The sequence below is a fragment of the Budorcas taxicolor genome, chromosome 9 (genome assembly GCF_023091745.1).
Source record: "Budorcas taxicolor isolate Tak-1 chromosome 9, Takin1.1, whole genome shotgun sequence".
Taxonomy (NCBI): Eukaryota; Metazoa; Chordata; class Mammalia; order Artiodactyla; family Bovidae; genus Budorcas; species Budorcas taxicolor.
In genome coordinates, this window is record NC_068918.1 from 64,744,604 (window position 1) to 64,769,485 (window position 24,882).

Sequence of the window (24,882 nt, forward strand, 5' to 3'; positions counted from 1 at the left end):
TAATATTGTTCCTAAAGTTCTAAATAACTTAAGCTGATCTTGTCAAGCTCAAGTTTCTCCTTCTCTCTGTCAAAGACAACTGTTTTGTTATTCTCAGTTCTCTCATCTTTCTGAAAGATTTCCACAGAAGAAAAAAAATTATAAAATACCAAAAGCTAACAGAAGCAGACATCTTTCAATACCAAAAATATACACTTCTCACTTAGATGCTTCTTCTTTGAGATTCTTTGAAAACCTTATTCAAATTAATTTAAAATATTCGCCTAAAATTTGCAATTGTACAGTTCGTTTCAACTCTGTGCTTGATATACATTTTAATAACTAGCTTCTTTGCATCTTTTGTTAATTTTCCAATTTTGAAGAAACGTGATATTTTGGCAGGATGCATCCTGTTTCTACCAAAATGCATTTTACCTGGGCTTTCTTTGAAATGAATTACAAAATCTGATTATCCATAAACTATGGTTCCTTTACCCACAGGAAACTGAATCAGATATAAAACTCATGTTCTATGACTTTTCAATTATTATCTGCTCAAAAGAATAGAAGATGAGAGTATCTACCATTAAAGTGACCAAATTCAAATTTGCCTTTGAAATAATTTAGTGATTTTTAAAGAAAAAAATGCTGGAATATAATTCACCAAGTGTGAAAATTGACCGTTATAATGCTATGAGCCGTACTTCTGAAGTGAAATACATGACATCCATTAAAAAATAGAATCTGAACATTTACAGAGTAGTCAAAGTAAGAAAGGGGCTCACCGGTTTGAGTAAAACCGAACTGACGCAGAATCTGATGAGCGCCCAGCACGTTTGATTGTTTTGACTTAGACTGCTGTGAGGAGGCTGCTGTCGAAGTGAATGAGAGATTTTTGTTGACCTGTAATAGGAAAGGCAAATCAGAAATGAAAGCGTAATTTCCTGGGTTACTGATGCAAATAGTGGATGAGAAATATTTGCTTACGATGCAAACCAGGGAACACGTCAAAAGGAGTGACAATGATTTATATGCTTAGTTTTTAAGAGTTTACAAAACTCTATAGTTTTTACAATCTGCCTTACTTTGAAAACAAGTTTGCTTATCATGGAACTGACTTTATTAGTAACTTAGAGTGGTCTTAAAGTTATGCCAAAAATAAAAAAATGCAAAAAATAAGTGACTCCTGGACTGCTTTCAATTAAGAAAGAGTTTTTAAATGTTTCACATGCACATTTCCTTAGCATTTTTGAAAGAACATGTACTTCCTTTTCAGATACTGTACAGAAAGCACCTGTAATGTTCATGTTTATAGGTACCACAGTGACACAGATAACACAGCTGCAACTTAACTAGGCAAGTGAAATAGTTTCTACTGTATCAAAAAATCTTATTCTTAAGACAGTTTTCAAAAAACAACTCAAATAATGAACAGGCAAATTTTCTATAAGTAAATACAATGTTCAACAGCACAAAAATTCTACTACAATTGCCCATTCTACTACAATTGCCCAAGTACTATGGTCTGTACTCAGAAATGAAATGAAATGAAATGCCTAACAAGTGCAACATTGTAACTACATTATAACTACATTGTAACATTGTAAGGGTATGAAAAATACACTTCACAGAAAAAGGCTTAAATGTTTAGTAAATTAGTAAGTTCATCTTGCAATTCAGATAATTTCAGCAGCAATCTAGTCTCTTCTTCATTATTAATAAATCAATCATTATATCTTATTATTTTTACCACTTTCAAAAAGCATGATAAAACGTGATTGAATTTTGAAAAAAAATGGAAATGTTTAAATTTCTAATTTTCTGTAAAAAAGTAATCTGTTAATTAACAAAGTGTTAAAAATGACAGTTTATGGTATGTAAATATTAGTATAGGAAAGTAGCTCCTTTCTCTCTCTTTTTTGAAATACTCAAAACTATACAGAGGACTTCCACTGTATTAGTATTTAAAAATTCCCTTTTGATGTTCTATACATAGAACAACAGTACTGGTTGTGGTTACATGCCCTTTTTCTGACTCATTATTTACATAATATTTGTAAATGCTTCTCTTCTTTCAAATAGTGACAGTAAATGGTATATAAGATTAAGTTTTTCTTTTGAAAGAAAGATAATTTTGTGAATAAGTCAATTAAGATCATGTGCGAGTATAGCTCTAAGGTTCCTAAACTGTTGTGGTATCATCTTATGAAAAAGAAAAATATTTTCCAAATTAGTTATTAGATGGGGTCAAATATTACATCAATGCTAAGAAAAATTATCCAGCTAGAAAAATTCTATAAGAAGCCATTATTAAACACTGACCAAAATTAAAGTTGACATATTTACATTGATAATAAAAACAGTAAATAAACTTCAAAGGAAACGTGCTTGAAGACTGACAATAATGAATTGGTATTAAAACATAGGCTAGCCCTAAAGCACTAAATAACATTAATGAAATAGATTAAACAGAGTATGTCCGCAAAGGGGATCCTAAAATGCTATACAAATCAAGTGTTATATAAATATTAGCTATTATTATTATCATCACTACAAGCAAGGGTAATTTTAAAATATGTAATGCAGTAAGATGATGCAGTAAATTTTTCAGAATGCTATGCTTTTATATGGAAGTACTATATACAAAATGACATATTTATCACTTAACTATTTAATTCACTTCTCTTTTTTAGAATCATTTTTCAGTTTTACTTCTGTGTTCTTGAAAATTTTAATCCTACCTGTCAAACAAAGCATTTTGAAATCTGGTGCAAAAAAGCAGGTGTATGCTGGACACGCACATGTGCACACACACACACACACACATACACACAAATTTGCTTTTCAGTCTTCCTCTTCAGAAAATTACTTGTGCTAAAGCAAAAAATGAATACTAAGAAAGCTCAAATAGGATACTTGAATGACTCCACTCAAACTGAGACTTGCCACTTCTTCTAAGTAAAATGCTGTTTTAAAAAATCCAACTATGATCTACAATTACATGGTTTTTCTAAGCATTTCTACACTTCTGCCCTCTCTTGACATATCTTTAGAGACTATTCAAATGTTCATGAAGTGATGAATGGCAACATAACAGGGAGGATAACTCCGTTTCTAAGGTGTGGGATAATTGTTAATCACTATCCTCCAATACTTTGGCCACCTCATGCGAAGAGTTGACTCACTAGAAAAGACTCTGATGCTGGGAGGGATTGGGGGCAGGAGGAGAAGGGGACAACAGAGGATGAGATGGCTGGATGGCATAACCGACTCGATGCACATGAGTTTGGGTGAACTCCGGGAGTTGGTGATGGACAGGGAGGCCTGGCGTGCTGCGATTCATGGGGTTGCAAAGAGTCGGACACAACTGAGCTACTGAACTGAACTGAACTGATAGTGATCTGAAATTAGAACTCAAAGTATTTTCTAAGTGAGCTTATACATATTCACTAATTCATTTAAAGGAAGAAAAATAATAACAACCATTATACAGAGTGAAGCAATATCTATTTTTGAAACATATGCTGTGGAAAAGAATTGCTTCATAATTTTACAACAACAGAAAGGTTGGCTAAGATAGTCTACCCTACAACAATCTATCCTCTTTTTACAAAACACTTTTCTGCTTGCTTCATGCAAAAACCACAGTCTGCCAAAGTCAGTTTAATACCTCCATACTGTGGAAAATGAAAAGCATAAAAATTTAATAAAATTCATAATGGAAGAAAAGAAAAAAAAACCCACCTAGAACTGCCTAGTTAATCACAAAATCTGTTTTGCCTGTTCTTTCAGGGTATAGTCAGTTTTGGTAAAATATGCAAATACTAATTCTCTAGGAGGAGTTAATTTTCATGTTAAAAAAGTCATTGCTCTAACCTCAAATTGAATGCACAAAGCTACACAGGGTAGCAATAGTTTACCTTTTAGTGATTAAATTGTAAAACCATTGGGAGATATGTAACACTCATTTCCATATATACTTACAAGTCTAATACTTTTAGCTAACTTTATATGCTTTATTCATCTGAAGAATTGTTTTCAAAGTTTCAACTTGTGAAGACACTTCAAACTTTCTTTTAATGGTAACAGAAAATATATTAGCACTGTTTATAATACTTATGTTAACAAATGTGCCCCCCTTCTTCTGGACAGCTATTTTTTTAAAACTAAATTTGAACAACAATGCAGATAACATTTTAACTTGAAAACATTTCTAAAACCAGCTCCTAGGAAACTTTTTGTTGCAAATTATATGTCTGCTGTAAAAATTAAAATCCCAGTATTACAAAACAAGTTAAACAGAAAACTTGAGCCAAAGTGAGATTCAAGTTATCTGAAGTCAGTTATCCGAACACCTCATAAGTTCTAAAAGCAGCTTACATTTCTGTGATATCTAGGTTAGTAAAACCTAAGAAATGAGTAGGCCATGATGTCATAAAGAGAAACACAACATGATCTCTCTAGGTCGTAGGTACTGCCCTTATAAACTGGGACAATGGAGTGAGGGATACGGAAGAAACATTGTTACTGTTAAAGATAAATTTTTACAGTGGGGTAATGAGCTAGAAAATCTCTCCTCGAATTAGTTCACTCCTACAGTATTAACTAAACCAGAATTCAAATGGAGATCAGTCATCACAACATTTTATTTTGTAATATTTAATCAAGATTTTTTGAGTATAAGGGCTGATGGTTCAAAGATTACTAATATATCCCCCTGTGTAAAACTCAAAATTAAGATCTAGTACTGGTTCAAATCACTTACCCAGTAGTAATATGCCTCAGAGAAAGCCAATTAACCTGATGCATACTACAATACAAACCTTCACCTCTTTTCTCTCTTAGTATATCTCCTTACTCCAGAGAGAAAATTTGGTTCTGAATCCCCTGAAATCCTCACTTCCATGAACACACCTCTTAAACCTGTCCTCCTCTCTTTTCTTCCAGTGTCAGATAAACAGGTGAAAGAGAAATTCGCTCAGTCATGTCCAACTCTGTGACCCCATGGACTATACAGTCCATGGAATTCTCCAGGCCAGAATACTGGAGTGGCTAGTCTTTTCCTTCTCCAGGGCATCTTCTCGACCCAGGAATCAAACCGGGGTCTCCTGCATTGCAGGCGGATTCTTTACCAACTGGGCTATCAGGGAAGCCCAGACAAAGAGGTACTCTTCCATTTAAAATTAATCCTCCAGCTGTTCCCTTGAAGATATCTTTGCATGCATGCTTAGACATGTCTGATTCTGTGCAACCCTACGGACTGTAGCCTGCCAGGCTCCTCTGTCCATGGAATTTTCCAGGCAAGAATACTAGAGTGGGTTTCATTTCCTTCTTCATGTGGCTATCCTTAAGGCTCTTCCAAATTCTCTACCGGCTGTTTGTCTACAGGCTATAAGCATTAATCTTTTCACTTTACTACAAAACAGAAAACAAGTAATTCTTACTATGATTCCATAAATTTCCTTAACCTTCACTGAAAGTTAAAGTTCTGGAAAAACAGCCAATAACTGCTATCTATATAGCTCAGCTATTCACTTTCATGCAGCTACAACAAAGCTTGTATCTATCAGAACACGAAATCTGAAACTAAAGTCATCATGGGCTTCAAATGATCAAATTTGGCAGATTCACTCAGGCCTCTGAGACATCTGACACTGTCAATCGCTCTCCTGTTTCTGGGAAACCATTTTCTGTTGGTGATCCTGCAACTGCTTCTCCGTGTTGCTTGCTAGACCCACTGGGTTCTCTACTTCCCTCACACCACACGGTTATCCCAGGCAAAGATGTATGGTTTCATCGCTTCATCTGCCATTCATGCTGACAATTTTTTCATGTAAAACTCTTCTGGTCAGTAAGTTCAGAACCAAACTAACCTCTCCTATGCTTTTCACTTCCTCGGGGAAAGCTCTCATCACCCACTCTGCTGTTGCAGCCAGACAGATGGGCATCACCCTGGACAGCTTCCTCCCACTCCAGACAGAGTTGCTCATTTAGGCAGTCAGGTGCTCTGGCATCTGATTCCACTTCTTCTCCATCATCAGTGCTACCACTGCAATAGTCTCTTGATTTGTTTTCCTATCTCTTGATTCTTCTTCTATACTGCTACCAGGGTGATTTTTCTAAAATGCTAATTTGATCGAGAAACACTTTTGTTTAAAACCCATCATCAACTATTCCACCAGATAAAATCTATACTTTTTACTATGGCAAACAAAGCTTTCTATATTATAACAACTACTAGCTTTCCAACCTTACAGCCCTATCTCCTATGTTCCAGCTGCAACAAATTGCATATTGCTCCCCAGACATTCCACACTGCTTCATGTCTCTGTGACTCAGGTCATGCGTTTCCTGTTTCCTGGAATGTGCTTCCTTCCTGGCTCCATCTTCCTTTTTGACACTGACTTCTTCTCCAAGCCTAAGCTCAAGTGTTACATCAGGCACGAAAAGTCTTTCAGACTTTCCCATTAGAACTTATCTCCTCCTACTTTCAGTCAGCTCAGTCACTCAGTCGTGTCCGACTTCTTTGTGACCCCATGGACTGCAGCACACCAGGCTTCCCTGTCCATCACCAACTCCTGGAGCTTGCTCAAACTCATGTCCATTGAGTCGGTGATGACATCCAACCATCTTGTCCTCTGTCGTTCCCTTCTCCTCCCACCTTCAATCTCTCCCAGCATCAGGGGCTTTTCCAATGAGTCAGTTCTTCCCATCAGGTGGCCAAAGTATTGGAGCTTCAGCTTCAGCATCAGTCCTTCCAATGAATATTTAGGACACATTTCCTTTAGGATTGACTGCTTTGATCTCCTTGCAGAACTGGAAAAACCACAGCTTTGACTAGACTGACCTTTGTTGACCAGATGGACCTCCTTCTTTGTCTCCCCACTATTCCCACACCTTCTAGTATCACGGCACTTGTAGTACTTCAGGATGCTTATTTAGTAAGTTATCATCCATGAGACTATAATCTTTTTGAAGGTAAGGGACAGGTTTTGTTTATATACATTTGTTAAGTAAATGGCTGGTATAACCTTATAAATAGTCAAACTCATTAATACATATTAAAGCAGTGCATGTTTTAAAACCTTACCCAAATTTAAGGTGGTATTTATATTCAAGACTTCTCAAATGTAACTGACTTTTTGATAAGAATTACAGAATAATGGGCTTAAAAGTAAGAAACTCAATACCCATATTTAAATCTAGAAACAGGGGTATGAAATAATAGAAAAATATATACATATAGGTCTCTGGCCCTAGTTCTTGGCAAAGAACTCCTAAAACTGTTGTCATTTCTTAAGTGATAAGAGCACTAGGAGCATCTTTTGTTCTTCTATTTTATCTTTGACTGTGATTCCATAGTTGAAATTGAAAACTAAAGTGTTAGTCACTCAGCTGTGTCTGACTCACTGCAACCCCATGGACTGTAACCTCCTACCATGGAATTCTCCAGGCAAGAATACTGGATAGGAAGAAATAAACCCATGCACTATGGGTACCTTATTTTTGACAAAGAAGGGAAGACTATTAAATGGAGTAAAGACAGTCTCTTCAATAAATGGTGCTGGGAAAACTGGACAGATACATGTAAAAGAGTGATAGAACACTTCCTAACACATACACAAAGATAAACTCAAAACGGATTAAAGACCTAAATGTAAGACGAGAAACTATAAAACTCTTAGAGGAAAAACATAGGCAGGACACTCGATGACATAAACCAAAGCAAGATCCACTATGACCCAGCTCCTAGAGGTAACGGAAATAAAAACAAAAGTAAACAAGTGGGACATGATTAAACTTAAAAGCTTTTGCACAGCAAAGGAAACTATAAGCAAAGTGAAAAGACAACCCTCAGAATGGGAGAAAATAACAGCAAATGAAACAACTGACAAAGGATTCATTTCCAAAATATACAAGCAGTTCATACAACTCAATGCTAGAAAAACAAACAACCCAAACAGAAAGTGGGAAAAAGACCTAAACAGACATTTCTTCAAAGAAAACATACAGATGGCTAACAAACACACGAAAAGATCCTCAACATCGCTCATTATTAGAGAAATGCAAATCAAAACCACAATGAGATATCACCTCACACAGGTCAGAATGGTTATCATCAAAGTCTACAAACAATAAACGCTGGAGAGGGTGTGGAGAAAAGGGAACGCACTTGCACTGTTGGTGGGAATGTAAATTGATACAGCCACTATGGAAGACAGTATGGAGATTCCTTAAAAAAACCTAGGAATAAAACCACCATATGACCCAGCATAGAACAACAGACTGGTTCTAAGTAGGAAAAGGAGTACGTCAAGGCTGCATATTGTCACCCTGCTTATTTAATTTATATGCATAGTACTACATCATGAAAAATGCTGGGCTGGATGAAGCACAAGCTGGAATCAAGATTGCCAGGAGAAATAACAATAACCTCAGATATGCAGATGACACCACCCATATGGCAGAAAGTGAAGAGGAACAAAAAAGCCTCTTGATGAAAGTGAAAGAGGAGAGTGAAAAAGTTGGCTTAAAGCTCAACATTCAGAAAACTAAAATCATGGCATCTGGTCCCATCAGTTCATGGCAGATGGATGGGGAAACAGTGGAAACAGTGGCAGACTTTATTTTGGGGGGCTCCAAAATCACTGCAGATGGTGACTGCAGCCATAAAAATAAAAGACGCTTACTCCTTGGAAGGAAAGTTACGACCAACCTAGATAGCATATTAAAGAGCAGAGACATTACTTTGCCGACTAAGGTCCGTCTAGTCAAGGCTATGGTTTTTCCAGTGGTCATGTATGGATGTGAGAGTTGGACAATAAAGAAAGCTGAGTGCAGAAGAATTGATGCTTTTGAACTGTGGTGTTGGAGAAGACTCTTCAGAGTCCCTTGGACTGCAAGGAGATCCAACCAGTCCATCCTAAAAGAGATCAGTCCTGGGTGTTCATTGGAAGGGCTGATGTTGAAGCTGAAACTCCAATACTTTGGCCACCTGATGCGAAGAACTGACTCATTTGAAAAGACCCTGATGCTGGGAAAGATTGAAGGTGGGAGGAGAAGGGGATAACAGAGGATAAGATGGTTGCATGGCATCACTGACTCAATAGACATGAATCTGAGCAAGCTCTGGGAGTTGGTGATAGACAGGGAGGCCCGGCGTGCTGCAGCCCATGGGGTTGCAAAGAGCTGGACATGACTGAGTGACTGAACTGAACTGAATACACATGACATTAATAATTGAAAAACAAGGATAAAAGTCCTCTGGCTTCAAGAAGCTTACAGAGAAGTAGGGAAATTCAGACATGTAAAGATTAAAGCTGGAAACAATACCATGTAAAATCTAAAAAAACAGAAAGAAGGAAGAGAGGAGAGGAAGATGAGAGGAAAGAAAGAATAGAATTGTTCCTCCCTGAGGAAATTCATACTTTAATTCTGGAGAATATAGGCAAAATTAATTATAATTTAAGGCAGAATAAACTCAATTAAATAACATGCCAAGTATGAATCAATGTGTCTGGGAACATGAGAAAAACAGATTAATCCCATTTGTGAGGAATCATACAAAGCTTAATGGAAAGAGATTCCTCCAGGCAATACCATTTCTGATATGATTCAATCCGTCTCTAAACAAAGGAAAGAGCAAGGAAATTTGGAAATTATAAGTTTATGTGAGAGCAATGGAAGACTTCTAATACCAATTACTATCTTGGAAGTAATGAGATGAGAACTCTTTTTATCTTTCCATCATCAAATCTTTATCTGAGCATCTACCCATAGTTTCTACCTATGTGCCTATCAGAGAGGATGAACACTCCTCTGAAAGGCCAGTTTCTCCACTGGCATTCAGAATTTGATTCCCTCTCATTTCTTCCAGGACTTGAGTCCAGCAATAACCACCTCCATGAGACGTTATCAATTTCTCCGTCACCACTGAATTATTCCCAGCAGCAAATAAACATACTTTAATATTGTCCATCTAATGTTCTCCTCCAGTTGCTGCTTCTCTGCTCCTCAGTTAAAATTTCTTAAAAGAATGGTCTACACAGTCTCTGCTTTATCGACTCCCATTCTGTCTTCAACCCACTTCAACTGAGCTTTTCTCTCAACCATTCACTGAAACAGCACTCATCTAGGAAACCAAAGGACATCATCCTGCCAATTTTCTGTCCTCGTTTTACTCATTCACTCAATAGCATGTGACTGCTTATCACTCCTCTTCCTTAAAATACTTCCTGTGAGATTTCCTGACATACTCTCTTCAGGGTCTCAGGTCTATACTCTCTCTCCAGGTGATCATACCAAATCTGACAGTTTAGAACAAATATAGCTTTTACCCTGAGCTCTCCCCAGGGCTCAAGACTCAAATATCCAATTGCTTACTTCTCAGCTACATTCATATAGAAAACTCCATTCCAGCAGTCCTCATCTCATTAAAAAGCTCTACCAGCATCTACACAGTGGCTGTAAGCAGCAACACAGAAGTGATTTCCAATTTCTCCTTCTCTCACTTACACCACATCTAATCCATCACCATGTTGTGCTGAATCTACTTCTAAAATATATCCTAAATCTGTCCACCGCTTGCACTCCCATTATTACAACTCTTAAACCAATTCAAGGATTAGACTGAAGTGGCTTTAATGCCAGGTGGCCTATGATCACATAAGCAAAACAAAATCTAAGCCTGTAAATACTTCGAGGTTTCAACACTGAAACCTAAGGACAACTAATCCCAATAGCCAACTGGGCTTTAAACTATAGCCAATCAGTAACTTCCTTGTTCTGCTTCTGCCTTTTCTCTCTAGGAGTCTTTCCCCAGCTCCTGCTGGTGAAAAGCTTCTAAATGACCCTAGGCTTGGCCCTAACCAATTCGAATTCGATTTTTGCTCAAAGAAAACCCTCCTAAAATGTTTAATATGCCTCAGTTAACCTTGTAACACCATCCTCGTATAGGCCACAATCTCCTCTTCCTTGAACTGAAGACTGTTACCCACCTTTTAAAATCCATTCTCAAAAAAAAAAAATAAATAAAATAAAATCCATTCTCACGTTCTTTCCAGCTTAACATCTCAGTCACTTGTTTCTCTAATATCCTAAACTCCTTACTGAAGGATAGTATAATATGCCACCCAAAAATGTGCCTCTTTTGCATAAGGATTACTTTGAGAAACTATAAACACAGGCATTCTGAACACAGAGTAGAAGCAACAGACATTAGAATGGGGTTCTATACCAGGAAAAAAGCCATCTATCATCAGGAACAACTTTTTCACCTGAGAGACTTATGTCTACCAATCAGCTCCTTCTCTTACCTTCTCTTGAGTTGCCTTCTGCCCCAAAAGTGTCAGAGTCCTCCATCCCTTTTCTAGGCTTAGGATGGTATATAAGTCCCAGCTAACTGGCAGTCTTTGGCATCCCACATCTTTGTGGGGCTCACATATGTATGAAATTAAAATTGCATTTTTTTTCTCCTGTTAATCTGTCTATGCCAATTTAATCCTTAGACCAGTCACAGAACCTATAAGGGCAGAAGGTAAAGCTTTTCCTCCTCTACATTACCATGCTTACAAGACCGTTTAAAAGTCTGGCCTGATCTCCTGAGCTTCTCCCCAACTTGTCATGAAACACTGCTCTTCCTCACTTGCTCACTATCCCACTTAAAATTAGTGATCTTCTTTCTGCTCCTTCAGCATGCCAGTTTAATATCTAGATGAGAACTTTCGCAGGACAGGATCAGTTCCTTATCAAGTGGACTCAAGAAAACACTATTCTAAGCTATGGAAAGCCAGTAATAAATGACCATATATGTTACGAATCTATTTATATTAAATAACCAGTTGGCAAATATATAGAGACAGAAAGTATAAATCACTCCTGCTGGTTACCAGGAGTTTGAGTGCTTTGTTTGGGGGGTGGGGTGTGTGTGCACGTGTGTGTGCCTGTGTGCATGTCCTTACCCAGAAATGGAGAATGACTGCTAAGAGAAAATGGGGTTTCTTTTTGGAGGGAAAAATCTCTCTTTTTGGAGAAACAATAGTGATGGTTGCCAATTCTATGTATATGATAAAACCCATACACTGTGCACTTTGAAAGCATGACTATTGTGGTATGTGTATTATATCTCAATAAAAGTGAAGTTGCTCAGTTGTGTCCAACTCTTTGTGACCCCATAGACTGTAGCCTACCAGGCTCCTCTGTCCATGGGATTTTCCAGGCAATAGTACTGGAGTGGATTGCCATTTCCTTCTCCAGAGTATCTTCCCAACCCAGGGGTCAAACCCGGGTCTCCCACATTGTAGGCAGACGCTTTACCGTCTGAGCCACCAGGAAAGCCATCAATAAAACTGTCATAAAAAAAGAAAATAACTAAAGACACTAATAGGTTAATCTTTCCACGCTCCTGCTACTGCCTCTAAGTCTCTTCAGTTATGTCCGACTCCTTGTAGCCCATCAGGCTCCTCTGTCCATGGGATTCTCCAGGCAGGAATACTGGAGTGGGTAGCTCTGCCTTCCTCCAGGGGATCTTCCTGACCCAGGGATCAAACCTGCATCTCTTATGTCTTCTGCAGTGGCAGTCAGGTTCTTTGCTACTAGCATCACCTGGGAAGCCCAATCTTTCCATACGTTGACTGATTTCCAAAAATGTCATATTTGCAATCATAATTGATTCTACTTTTTGTTAAGTACTAGGAACACGAAGATGAATGACATGAACCTCTACCCTCAGGAAGTTTCCAGATTAGCAGAGGATGTTCTCCATAAAGCCTTGCCAAATATGTGCAGAACACTTTACTCTTTGGGCATTCAGACAGCATTACAAAAGAGGGGTACATAACATATTTGTAAAAATAAAGAGAAATAGCTCTGAACTGCTAATCAAGAGGATAAACTATTTTTTGACTCCAGTTTTATACACTATACATACTTAAGAACATTTAGTAATCTTGGAGCTACAATCATTACACCAATCATTGCTATCAGGAACAAGTTTCCTGAACATCTGCAGCTCAAGTCAGAATAAAGCTTGTTCTCTTTTTTTCCCCTCATCTTCCTTCCCCTTGTCTCTATTCTATTTCCTGTTGACTTGTGATAATTAGGTAAAAAAGTGATGGGTCCTGACTGATACTGGACAGCTCAGTGATGGGATAAGCCTAGTGTTTTCTGACACATTTCCTCCACAAGATGCCTCATGTGGAACGAGACAATAGCCTACTAACTTCTGTATTCTAAGCACCTGCCACGTGGTAGGAGGTGTCCGCTGAGTAAAGACAGTATTTCTATTGCACTGACATTACATAAAGCAGGCTTTGACTGTACTAATACCACTTTAATTCTTTCCCTTCCGGAGACCTCACCCTTTTACTTTGTGACAATATATAACCATATATGACAAATAAACGGATATCTCATGATTCACCTGAATTTTGGAAATGGACAGGAGAAAATAAGAGGGAAGAATGGACAAGTGGTGTCATTCCAACTCTTAAATAAAACTTATTTTCTTGACAACTGAGTTGAAGTTTGTACATAAAATAACCTTGCTGGTAAAAGGAAGAAAACTAAAGAAAGCTGCTAGGTTGAAAGCAACTCAGATATAGTTTAGTTGCAATTGTTTACCAACCAAGAGCCTCTTCATATCGATCTCCATTTTCAGACTGACTTTGGGGTCTTGGGCAAATCACTTAAACCTCTCTCAACTTCATTTTCCTCCTTTCTAAAAGTGGAATAACAATCATTTCTAACCTCTCAGGACTGTTACATAGTTAAATGGGAAAGGAAGTATGAAACAAGGCACAAATAATCCAGAGTACAATATATTATTACTATTTGTGCACAGCTTCCATTCATTTCAAGGCTTATACACTTTACGCCCCATTCACACACTGGAACTGTGCTGGTGTCTCTTACCTATAAAGTATCACATTGTATTTCTCTCAGAGAAGGAAATGATCTTACTCACCCTTTACTGAAAGTATTGATACATCCCAATTCCTTAATATTCTTAAATCTTCAAAAACAGTAAGCTACTTGCTAAATTCTCAGGTTCTAGTATTATGATTCCTTGATAAATTCAACACCAATTGTAACAAACAGGTATCAGAAGAAGTTTTTCCAAAAGTTCTATTAAAACTATGAATGGTACGTTTCAATTCTGTGGGTCATCACAATGGAAACTGAAGTTGCCTTCCTGGCATAAAAAACCACTTACCTTCGCTGCACAGGCTTGTATCACCTCCTAAAAGAAACACAATAAAATAAGTGAAGAGACAGCCATAACTTCATTTAAAAATATCAATTCTTTTTAACACATTCAACTATTAATCTTTTTAAAAACCAAAATCAACATCCAGGAGAGTGTTTTTTAATCTCTCACATGCAGGTGTCACTCCGCACTGTTCCAATGAGCTGCGGAGAGGGTAAAATTAAGAGACTCGGTGACATGACTTTGGTAAATCTAACTTGCCAAAAGAAAAGGCACTGACAAAGAAGACTCTGGAGGGCCCACATGTATCTGCCTATGTCTCCTCGCAGGAGAAAAGTTTGTCTCCTCAATAAACGTAACATACACACTAAAATTTTGTACTGGAACACTAACATATCTAAAAGACACAGTCTGAACTGCAGTATAGAAGTATCTCTATAAATAACAATACCCATACATATAATTCTCACATTAATAATTTACTCCAGAGGAAATCTAATAATAAACATTTCTGAAGAGTAAAGTATATGACTGGAGGAGCAAAAGAAAGGAATTGCCTACAACTCATGGGATAAGTCCAAAAAAAAGTCATTTTTGAAAAAAGAAATTAGTCAAAGTCAACATAAAATAAATGACTTGGAAATTTGCTGCTAAACAGATACAAATAATACTCAAGTCCAATTAAAGTTAACCAGCATGTATCATCAGTCTAGTATAGAACTAGAGAAAAATGTTAACAATGTGGAGTTTAGAGAAAAAGAGAACTGAAAAAGAACATCCTTTTTTTGTTTTCAAATCCAGAAACTGTGAAGGGACATACCCTACTTCTAAAGGATATTAGTAATCTCAGTCACTAAAAGGACACAGTAAAACTGACTGGGGCGTGGGATTCTGATGGCCTGGACTAAATCTCAGCTCCAATGTTTCCATTTGCGTAAGATTGGCAACACTGCTTGATCTCTGAAAGCCTCAACTAGAATCTTCTCTAAAATAGGGGTAACACTAGCATCTATGTTATAGGATGGTTTTGAGGGTTAAATACAATGAACATGTAAAACACTCAGCACAGTACTGGAAATTCATTATGTCAGTTACTAACCATAATTAAACAGATGTTGCTGCTGCTGCTGCTGCTAAGTTGCTTCAGTTGTGTCTGACTGTGCGACCCCATAGATGGCAGCCCACCAAGCTCCGCCGTCCCTGGGATTTTCCAGGCAAGAACACTGGAGTGGGTTGCCATTTCCTTCTCCAATTCATGAAAGTGAAAAGTGAAAGTGAAGTCGCTCAGTTGTGTCTGACTCGTAGCAACCGCATGGACTGCAGCCTACCAGGCTCCTCTGTCCATGGGATTTTCCAGGCAAGAGTACTGGAGTGGGTTGCCATTGCCTTCTCTGAAATAAGAGTTAACTATCACTAATTATTATAAGATGAAATCTCCCGTGGGATAGAGAAAATTAATCATTTTTTTTCCAAAACTGGCATACAGTATTTTAGTTATTAATTTCTATTTAAAATTTTTTCAGCCACACCATATGCAGTACATGGGATTCTTAGTTTCCCAACCAGGGATCAAACCTGTGCCCCCTACATTGGAAGCACAGAATCTTATTCCACTGGGCCACCAGGGAAGTCTCTAAAGCATTTTTTAAACCCATTCAAACCCTATGACTCTGTGATCACTGACCTAGATAGCAGGTAAATTTCTAAAAGGGAGAGTGATCTTGAGTGCTCAGGCAGCTGAAGAGGTATACTTTTCATTATAAGATATTTAAGTTTATAGGAGAGCAACTTTTTGTAGGACTGCTTACTCTTAGCAGGTACCCCAGATTCTGAGGATCTCTGGATATACTGATAAGACCAAAATTCTGAGTCTGAAACCTTAGAATGAGCAGTGTCACTGCTCTCAAGATTCTGTCTACCTGTGAGGTCTTCGCTGGGTTGCAGAGCCTTGTAGGTGATGTTGCAGCGGTAGCACAGTGCTGGCTCTGTTAAGTATGAAACAGCTGAGTTTTATTATGAGTAAATGATAAAGCTACCAAGAACAGCAAATTATCTATTTTTGGCAACTTTTACTCATTCATGAGTAAACACCTATGAAATGTCTGCGGAGCTGAACTTATATGCAAAATTCACACATACACAAATCACACCCTAAACGTGAACTATATTTTCTTAGAAAAACATTCCTTCTGTGGTTACAAAGAATGAAGTATAATCAGGGATACAGTCTTATATAATATAGAAGTAATACAGTTTTCTCTATTAGACTTCTATATAGAAGACTAATGACAGAGTCTCTTATAAACTAAGTAACAGAAACCTAACAGAAAAAGGAATCTGGGGTCTACTGAAATGGAGAAGACTCTTGAGAGTCCCGTGGACAGCAAGGAGGTCAAATCAGTCAATCCTGGTCAAATCAGTCAATCCTAAAGGAAATCAACCCTAAATATTCATTGGAAGGACTGCTGCTGAAGCTGAAGCTCTAATACTTTGATCACCTAATGCAAAGAGCCAACTCACTAGAAAAGACCCTGATGCTGGGAAAGACTGAGGGCAGGCGGAGAAGGAGGTGACAGGATTAGATGGTTGGATGGCATCACCGACTCAATGGACATGAGTTTGAGCAAATTCCAGAAGATAGGAAAGGACAAGGAAGCCTGACATGCTACAGTCCGTGGGGCTGCAAAGAGTCGGACAAGACTAAGCGATTGAACAATAACAAACAAAACACAGTTCAGGAAATATGAGAAAAGGCACTGTGACCAAAGGTGGGAATCTAGTGAACCTAAATGCCTGCAAAATGTAAATAGAATGGAGCTTCCGTGGGAACAAAGATGACATTTTGTTTTTACTCCCATACATACTACTTACATTCTGAGAGAAAACAATCTGCAGAGAACATTTGAAAAAAAGTTCAAAGAATTCTCTTAACACGGGAAATATATGGTTTTACAAAACCACAGCACATAGACAAGGCTTTCATTTCCAAAGGAAGCCTCGATCTACCTCAATCCCAAAGCGTACATCTGAATAATTTTTAAAAGTAAAGTTTAGCAAAAGCTAAATAAATCAATGATTCTAAGACAAAAAGCTTTTTGCTTATAATAAAGTATCAGTTTATTTCCCCCTTGCCTTTGATTTCATATCTTAGAAAATATTTTTCTGAAATACATTAAAAAAATTTTTTCCTGTACATCTACTTTCATTTGTTCTTACATCCTTTCATTTATCTGAGGATGACAGCTATAAAAGATGATGCAGGTAAAAAGCTCCAAGACCAAGGTGATTCCAGAATGTTAAGCTTTACAGTGTAAACACTGACAGGCTGTAGGAAATTTTTTTTTATATGTCTGTCTGTGAGTTGCTCTTAGGTCTATAGATGAAGTCATATTGCCATGCAATATTTTAGACAAGGCCACCTTTTTTTCCCCCTACTGAATAAATATTTTTCTCTAAGTTTTAAAACTCCATTTATCTATTCATATTTCCTCTTAAAATTTGGAACACAATGCATTATTCAGTTATTTTAAAATGTTAAAATATATGGATTTACAACATTGAAATCATTAATTTATAGTCATATATTCTAAAATTTATATGAGACATATAAAAAAATTCCCCCATATTCAGACTAAACCTAATCCCCCTTGCCTGTGTGATCTGCATAACTCACACTCTATAACTCTACAAAAAAGGAAAAGGAGACAGGTAGAAAATACAGTCCAAACTAAAGATGTCTCAATGTAGTTCTTCCTATGTTTGGTTTAAAACTGGTCAATATTCCTATCAAAGGAGGAGAAGAAGGGATGATTTATTAAGTGCCAGGCAATGCACCAAAAGGGGGAACACAACAAAAAACAAGCCTGTGAAGTCCATGTCTTTAAGGCTAATTCTCAGTAAAAGAATTATTATGGTCAAAGAGCATAAGGATTTTTAAGGATGTTCTACCTTCTCAATACATTTTACCACTTAACTTTGAGAAAGACTGTATAGTAATTTATCACTAACAGAATACCACAGGACTTTTAACCAAGCATTGTCCTTCTCATTTTTATCATCTATTTTCCAGTTTTGCAGCAAATATCTGGTTTTGGTGGCACTACCTTTCTTAGAAGTGACATGGAACTTTAAAATACATTTATGAAACACTTGTACCTATTCTTTATGGAAGTACATGTTTATTTCTTTTATCCATTTCCTAATTGAAGTCTCACTACTTTGTTTTTTAGTTCTTGCATATTAAGAAGGCTGTTTCTTTTATATTTTAAGTATTTTTCCAGGTTGGTTGGTTGTCGTACACGTGTGTGCCTACATGCTGTATATGTGCCTATAGACACATACTTTTGAAATAGAGAAACAGGTCTTGGGCTGATAGTTACAGAATCTATCAGGCCAGGAAAACATAATAGATTATCCTAAGTTTAGTTTGCTTACTGAAGTTAGTGATTTTAAAACAAGTACCAGAAAGTAACTATGCACATAGAAGAAGGCCTAGTTTTAAGTAACTACTGGAATTGCCTAGTGGTTCGGGTAGCAAAGAATCTGCCTGCAATGCAGGAGACCTGAGTTCAATCCCTGGGTTGGGAAGATCTTCTGGAGGAGGGCATGGCAATCCACTCCAGTATTCTTGCCTAGAGAATCTACATGGACAGAGGAGCATGGTGAGCTATAGTCCATGGGGTCACAAAGAGTTGGATATGACTAAGTGACTAACACTCACTTTTTCCATTCAATTAATATTTATTGGCATGGGTGTGTAAAACAGGATTGAAATGGTTTTAAAGTTTCCAATTTGTCTACTGCATAAAATGAAATAAACATACTGTGACAGAATCGATTTTCTGTTTCACTTGTTGCATCTTCATTGAAGAATGTTCAGTGGGGACATAGTCATCAGTCTGAAAGGATCCTTGATGAGGCAGTTTAGCGCAGGTGCATGAAGCACCCTGACTTTGGTGTATTCCAGGTAATGGAAAGGTTCCATTGTAGCGTCTGAACATTTCAGCCTCCTGCTGGGCAACTGGGAAAAAAAACAAGTCCATGATTAGTTAATCATCACAGTAAAAGCACAATGGAAAAATTAAGCCATGAAACGGAAGCATTAAACACATGATCAGAAAGTGCATAAAACATTTTAAATACTGCATAATAATAATACAACATGACTGACAAAACCATAAAGAAGGAAACGAACTGATTTCACAGGTAACCTCATGTCAGGCAGTATAACAGAGCCTGGAAGGCCATGCAGTATCTGGGACTGGTAAATATAACATACTGGAATAAGATCCTAGCTTTAAAGAGATACATACAGAACACACAGTACCAAAAAAACATAAAATAGAATTAAAGAAAATATAAAAACAATAAAAATGATTATTCACAAACCTATCTTTGAAAACAACTGTTTTCATATTTCTATGCCCCTCCTAAACCTTATCCATATGTACATTTTATGTAAGGTTATGAGTGTAAACACAATTTAACAGTTTTTCAATTTAAATGTAATTTTTTTCTATTTCTGCAACTGTATAATTACCATTTATAAATGCCTTACAATATCTCATTGAAAGAAGCACCACAGTTTATTTATGTATTCTCCTATTGTTAAACACTTACAATGTTTTCTATTTTCCCTCATTATAGACCATATGTAAGTAAAGAAAAGTGAAAGTGCTAAATTGCTCAGTCTGAGTCTGACTCTTCGTGACCCCACAGACTATAGCCCACCAGGCTTGTCTGTGCATGGAATTCTCCAGGCAAGAATATTGCAGTGGGTTGCCATGACCTCCTCCAGGGGATCTTCCTGACCCAGGGATCAAACCCAGGTCTTCTACATTGCAGGCAGTTTCTTTAGTGTCTGAGCCACCTGGGAAGTATGTGAGTAAGTGCTTTCGTAATTTGTTTTTTTAAAGGAGGTTTTCCTTTGGATTAATTCTCCAGAGTGGAACAGAAGGCTCACAAGTTGAATGTTTTTGATGACAGGGACGATGAGGAGGGGAAGGAGGAGGAAGGAAATAGCACCTCTATTGTAACTCTGTGATTTTCAGGATGCTTTCACAGGCATCTCCTTTAAAATAAATGGATTTGAAATTTTTTAAATGCCTGTAAGTACAAAGGAAAAAAAAAAAGTAATCATTTAAAATAGTATTACCTTGATTATATAATTATGCAACTTAAAAATCCATAGAAGAAATAATGGCAGTTTTGGACTTCATAAAAATTTCAAAGTCTGTTCTTTAAAGTTCTTAAGACAGAAGAAAAGCCAAAAACAGGGAGAAATACTTGCAAGTCACATATCTGACAGAGCACCACATGTACAAAGGAAACCTAACTCTCAAAGGTCAACAATCAGAGAACAAACAAGCCCATTTTACAAGCGGGCAAGAGATTCAAATATACAATTCACTGAAAAAGAAATATGGATGGTGAGCACCAAAAAGGTGGTTACCATCATTAGTCATTAAAGATAGGCAAATTAAAATCAAATGAAATAGCCCTCTACCCAATTACAAAGTCTAAAATGAAAAGGATTACCCATTTCAACTTTTGAAAAGATACAGAGATACTGAAACATAGACTACTGGTAAGAAAATTAAATGATACAACCAGTTTAGACAACAGTTTGGCAGCTTCTTAAAACATACGTCTGCAAAGAGATCCAGCCCTTCTACTCCTGCGAATTTACTCAAGAGAAATAAAAACATATGTTTATACAAACACATGTAGATGAATATTCATAGCATCTTTATTTGTAGTAGCTAAAAACTAAATAAAACTCAAATGCCCATCAACAGGTGAATGGAAAAACAAACCATGATATAGCAGTACAATAAAATAATACTCAGAAATAAAAAAGAACTACTGATAAACTCTAAAACACAAAGTAATACAAACTTCAAAGTAAGTATGAGTGACAGAAGCCAGAACAACAACAAAATGAGCATATGGCATACACTGTTTCGCTTATATACAAATCTAGAAAATTCAAAATAATTCAGTGTTTGCCTCATGGGAGGAGGAGGTAGGGAGATGACTAAGGAGCACAAAGTAACTTTGGGGGAAGATGGATATGTTCATTATCTTGATTGAGGTGATAGTCTTACAAGTACATAAATATGACTTGACTTATCAGCGTGTACTTTTAAAATATATGCAGTTTAGGGGGACGTCCCTGGAGGTACAGTGATTAAAATTCTGCCTTACAATGCAAGGTGGATCCCTGGTTATGGAGCTAAAATCCCCAAATTCAATAAAAACTTTAAAATGGTCCACACTAAAAAAAAAATCTAAAAAGAAAAAATATATACATACAGTTTATTGTCAGTTATACCTCAATAAAAGTGCTAACAAAGTGATAGAAGGGGTTATTATTCAGAATCTCCACCAAATCAATTAAAAATAAATAATCCAACAGAAAAATGGGCAAATGACAGTTATAGAAAAATCACAAAACAAGAACTATATAGCCAACCTTACTAATAATTAAAGCAGAAATAAGGAGAAAAAGGCAAATTGGAAAGTTCTGTTTCTTTTATTGCCTATTCCACTAACCCACTGTACCTCAAGATATTTTTTTCCCAAGGAATAAACTGAGTAAGGGTAGGCAGGTGTGTACTAAAGTATTGCTTAAAATAATGAAAAACATATAACAGTGGAATTGTGCAACAACAGTTGTTTAAATAAATCAGTGTATTCATTTAATGAAACGGAATTCAGCCACTAAAATTATGTACATATGTATAATTATCACGATGGAAAGTTTCTCACAATATATTATTAATCAGAAGAAAAAAGTTTATAAAGCAGTATCATGAATATACAAAAGAGAAAGTAGAAAAAGAAATTAAGGAAACAATTCCATTCACCATTGCAATGAAAAGAATAAAATACTTAGGAATATATCTACCTAAAGAAACTAAAGACCTATATATAGAAAACTATAAAACACTGGTGAAAGAAATCAAAGAGGACACTAATAGATGGAGAAATATACCATGTTCATGGATCGGAAGAATCAATATAGTGAAAATGAGTATACTACCCAAAGGAATTTACAAATTCAATGCAATCCCTATCAAGCTACCAGCCATATTTTTCACAGAACTAGAACAAATAATTTCAAGATTTGTATGGAAATACAAAAAACCTCGAATTGCCAAAGCAATCTTGAGAAAGAAGAATGGAACTGGAGGAATCAACTTGCCTGACTTCAGGCTCTACTACAAAGCCACAGTCATCAAAACAGTATGGTACTGGCACAAAGACAGACATATAGATCAATGGAACAAAATAGAAAGCCCAGAGATAAATCCACACACATATGGACACCTTATCTTTGACAAAGGAGGCAAGAATATACAATGGAGTAAAGACAATCTCTTTAACAAGTGGTGCTGGGAAAACTGGTCAACCACTTGTAAAAGAATGAAACTAGATCACTTTCTAACACCCCACACAAAAATAAACTCAAAATGGATTAAAGATCTAAATGTAAGACCAGAAACTATAAAACTCCTAGAGGAGAACATAGGCAAAACACTCTCAGACATAAATCACAGCAGGATCCTCTATGATCCACCTCCCAGAATTCTGGAAATAAAAGCAAAAATAAACAAATCAGATCTAATTAAAATTAAAAGCTTCTGCACAACAAAGGAAAATATAAGCAAGGTGAAAAGACAGCCTTCTGAATGGGAGAAAATAATAGCAAATGAAGCAACTGACAAACAACTAATCTCAAAAATATACAAGCAACTTTTGCAGCTCAATTCCAGAAAAATAAACGACCCAATCAAAAAATGGGCCAAAGAACTAAATAGACATTTCTCCAAAGAAGACGTACAGATGGCTAACAAACACATGAAAAGATGCTCAACATCACTCATTATCAGAGAAATGCAAATCAAAACCACAATGAGGTACCACTTCACACCAGTCAGAATGGCTGCGATCCAAAAATCTGCAAGCAATAAATGCTGGAGAGGGTGTGGAGAAAAGGCAACCCTCTTACACTGTTCGTGGGAATGCAAACTAGTACAGCCACTATGGAGAACAGTGTGGAGATTCCTTAAAAAATTGCAAATAGAACTACCTTATGACCCAGCAATCCCACTGCTGGGCATACACACCGAGGAAACCAGAATTGAAAGAGACACATGTACCCCAGTGTTCATCGCAGCACTGTTTATAATAGCCAGGACATGGAAACAACCTAGATGTCCATCAGCAGATGAATGGATAAGAAAGCTGTGGTACATATACACAATGGAGTATTACTCAGCCGTTAAAAAGAATTCATTTGAATCAGTTCTGATGAGATGGATGAAACTGGAGCCGATTATACAGAGTGAAGTAAGCCAGAAAGAAAAACACCAATACAGTATACTAACACATATATATGGAATTTAGAAAGATGGCAATGATGACCCTGTATGCAAGACAGGAAAAAAGACACAGCTGTGTATAACGGACTTTTGGACTCAGAGGGAGAGGGAGAGGGTAGGATGATTTGGGAGAATGGCATTCTATCATGTATACTATCATGTAAGAATTGAATCGCCAGTCTATGTCTGACGCAGGATACAGCATGCTTGGGGCTGGTGCATGGGGATGACCCATAGAGATGTTATGGGGAGAGAGGTGGGAGGGGGGTTCATGTTTGGGAACACATGTAAGAATTAAAGATTTTAAAATTAAAAAACTAAAAAACTAAAAAAAAAAAAAGAAAAAAAAAAGGAATCAACCTTGGTTTAAAGAAGAATGGACTTGAGAGAGCATGTATAAACAATTTTAGGTCTTTAATCTTTATATTCATGTACTACTTCATTCCGACTACTTCATTCACAGGTTCTAAGTGAGGAATAGTTCAAGGACAGTAGGGGCTCTCTGCCTGCAGACTTTGATAGTGGTAAAAACCAGGGGACAAAATTGAAGGAAACCACCTTACCACTCACCCTTGTAGTGATGCGCATTCCTCAGCACCAATTACTGTTCTCAGTTGGAAGTGTAGCTGTGCCAACACTTAGATTTTTGTGGGTCTGACTATTATCTTTCAGTACACAGTTTGGATTTCTTTTCCTAACACTCAGAACATTTATCTACCTCAAATAGAAGACTGTTTAAAGAACAAAGAGAAACTTTGAAGCTATAGAAGAAAAGCGCTCAAAGACTGGAGGTTTAACACTAGTATCAGTCAGGGATGAATGAATCAAGATGTAAAAATCATGTTCCATGATCTTTGCCTTCTAAAATTGTCCTTTCCCTACTGTATAGCCTAGAGAACTCTGCTTAGTGCTATGTGGCAGGCTGGGTGGTGGGAGTTTGGGGAGAATGGATACATGCATTTGTAAGGCTGACTCCCTTTGCTGTCCACCTGAAACTATCACAACATTGTTAATTGGCTATATTCCAATACAAAATAAAAAGTTAAAAAAATAAAATTGGCCTTTTAACGTTTCATCAGGTTCTGCTACTATGACTGGAAAGTAAAACTGGGTTTAACTAATTAATGGCATTTTCTGACTCCTTGGGTCGTTTAGTCACTAAGCTGTGTCTGACTCTTTTGCGACCCCGTGGACTATAGCCTGCCGGGCTCCTCTGTCCATAGGATTTCCCAGGCAAGAATACTGGAGTGGTTTGCATTTCCTTCTCCAGGGGATCTTCCCAACGCAGGAATTGAACCCTCGTCTCCTGCA

General features: G+C 37.0%; 1 protein-coding gene across 1 annotated transcript in view; it reads right to left on the reverse strand.

Moving 5' to 3' along the window:
* Positions 1 to 24,882, reverse strand: part of AHI1 (Abelson helper integration site 1) — a 240,372-nt gene that overhangs the window by 125,558 nt on the left and 89,932 nt on the right. Inside the window, exons 18-21 of the mRNA XM_052645614.1 lie at positions 19,009 to 19,205; positions 16,105 to 16,170; positions 14,192 to 14,218; positions 765 to 882 (exon numbers count right to left, since the gene is read on the reverse strand). Coding sequence (XP_052501574.1) covers positions 765 to 882; positions 14,192 to 14,218; positions 16,105 to 16,170; positions 19,009 to 19,205 — 408 coding nt within the window. The remainder of the gene's footprint in view (positions 1 to 764; positions 883 to 14,191; positions 14,219 to 16,104; positions 16,171 to 19,008; positions 19,206 to 24,882) is intronic.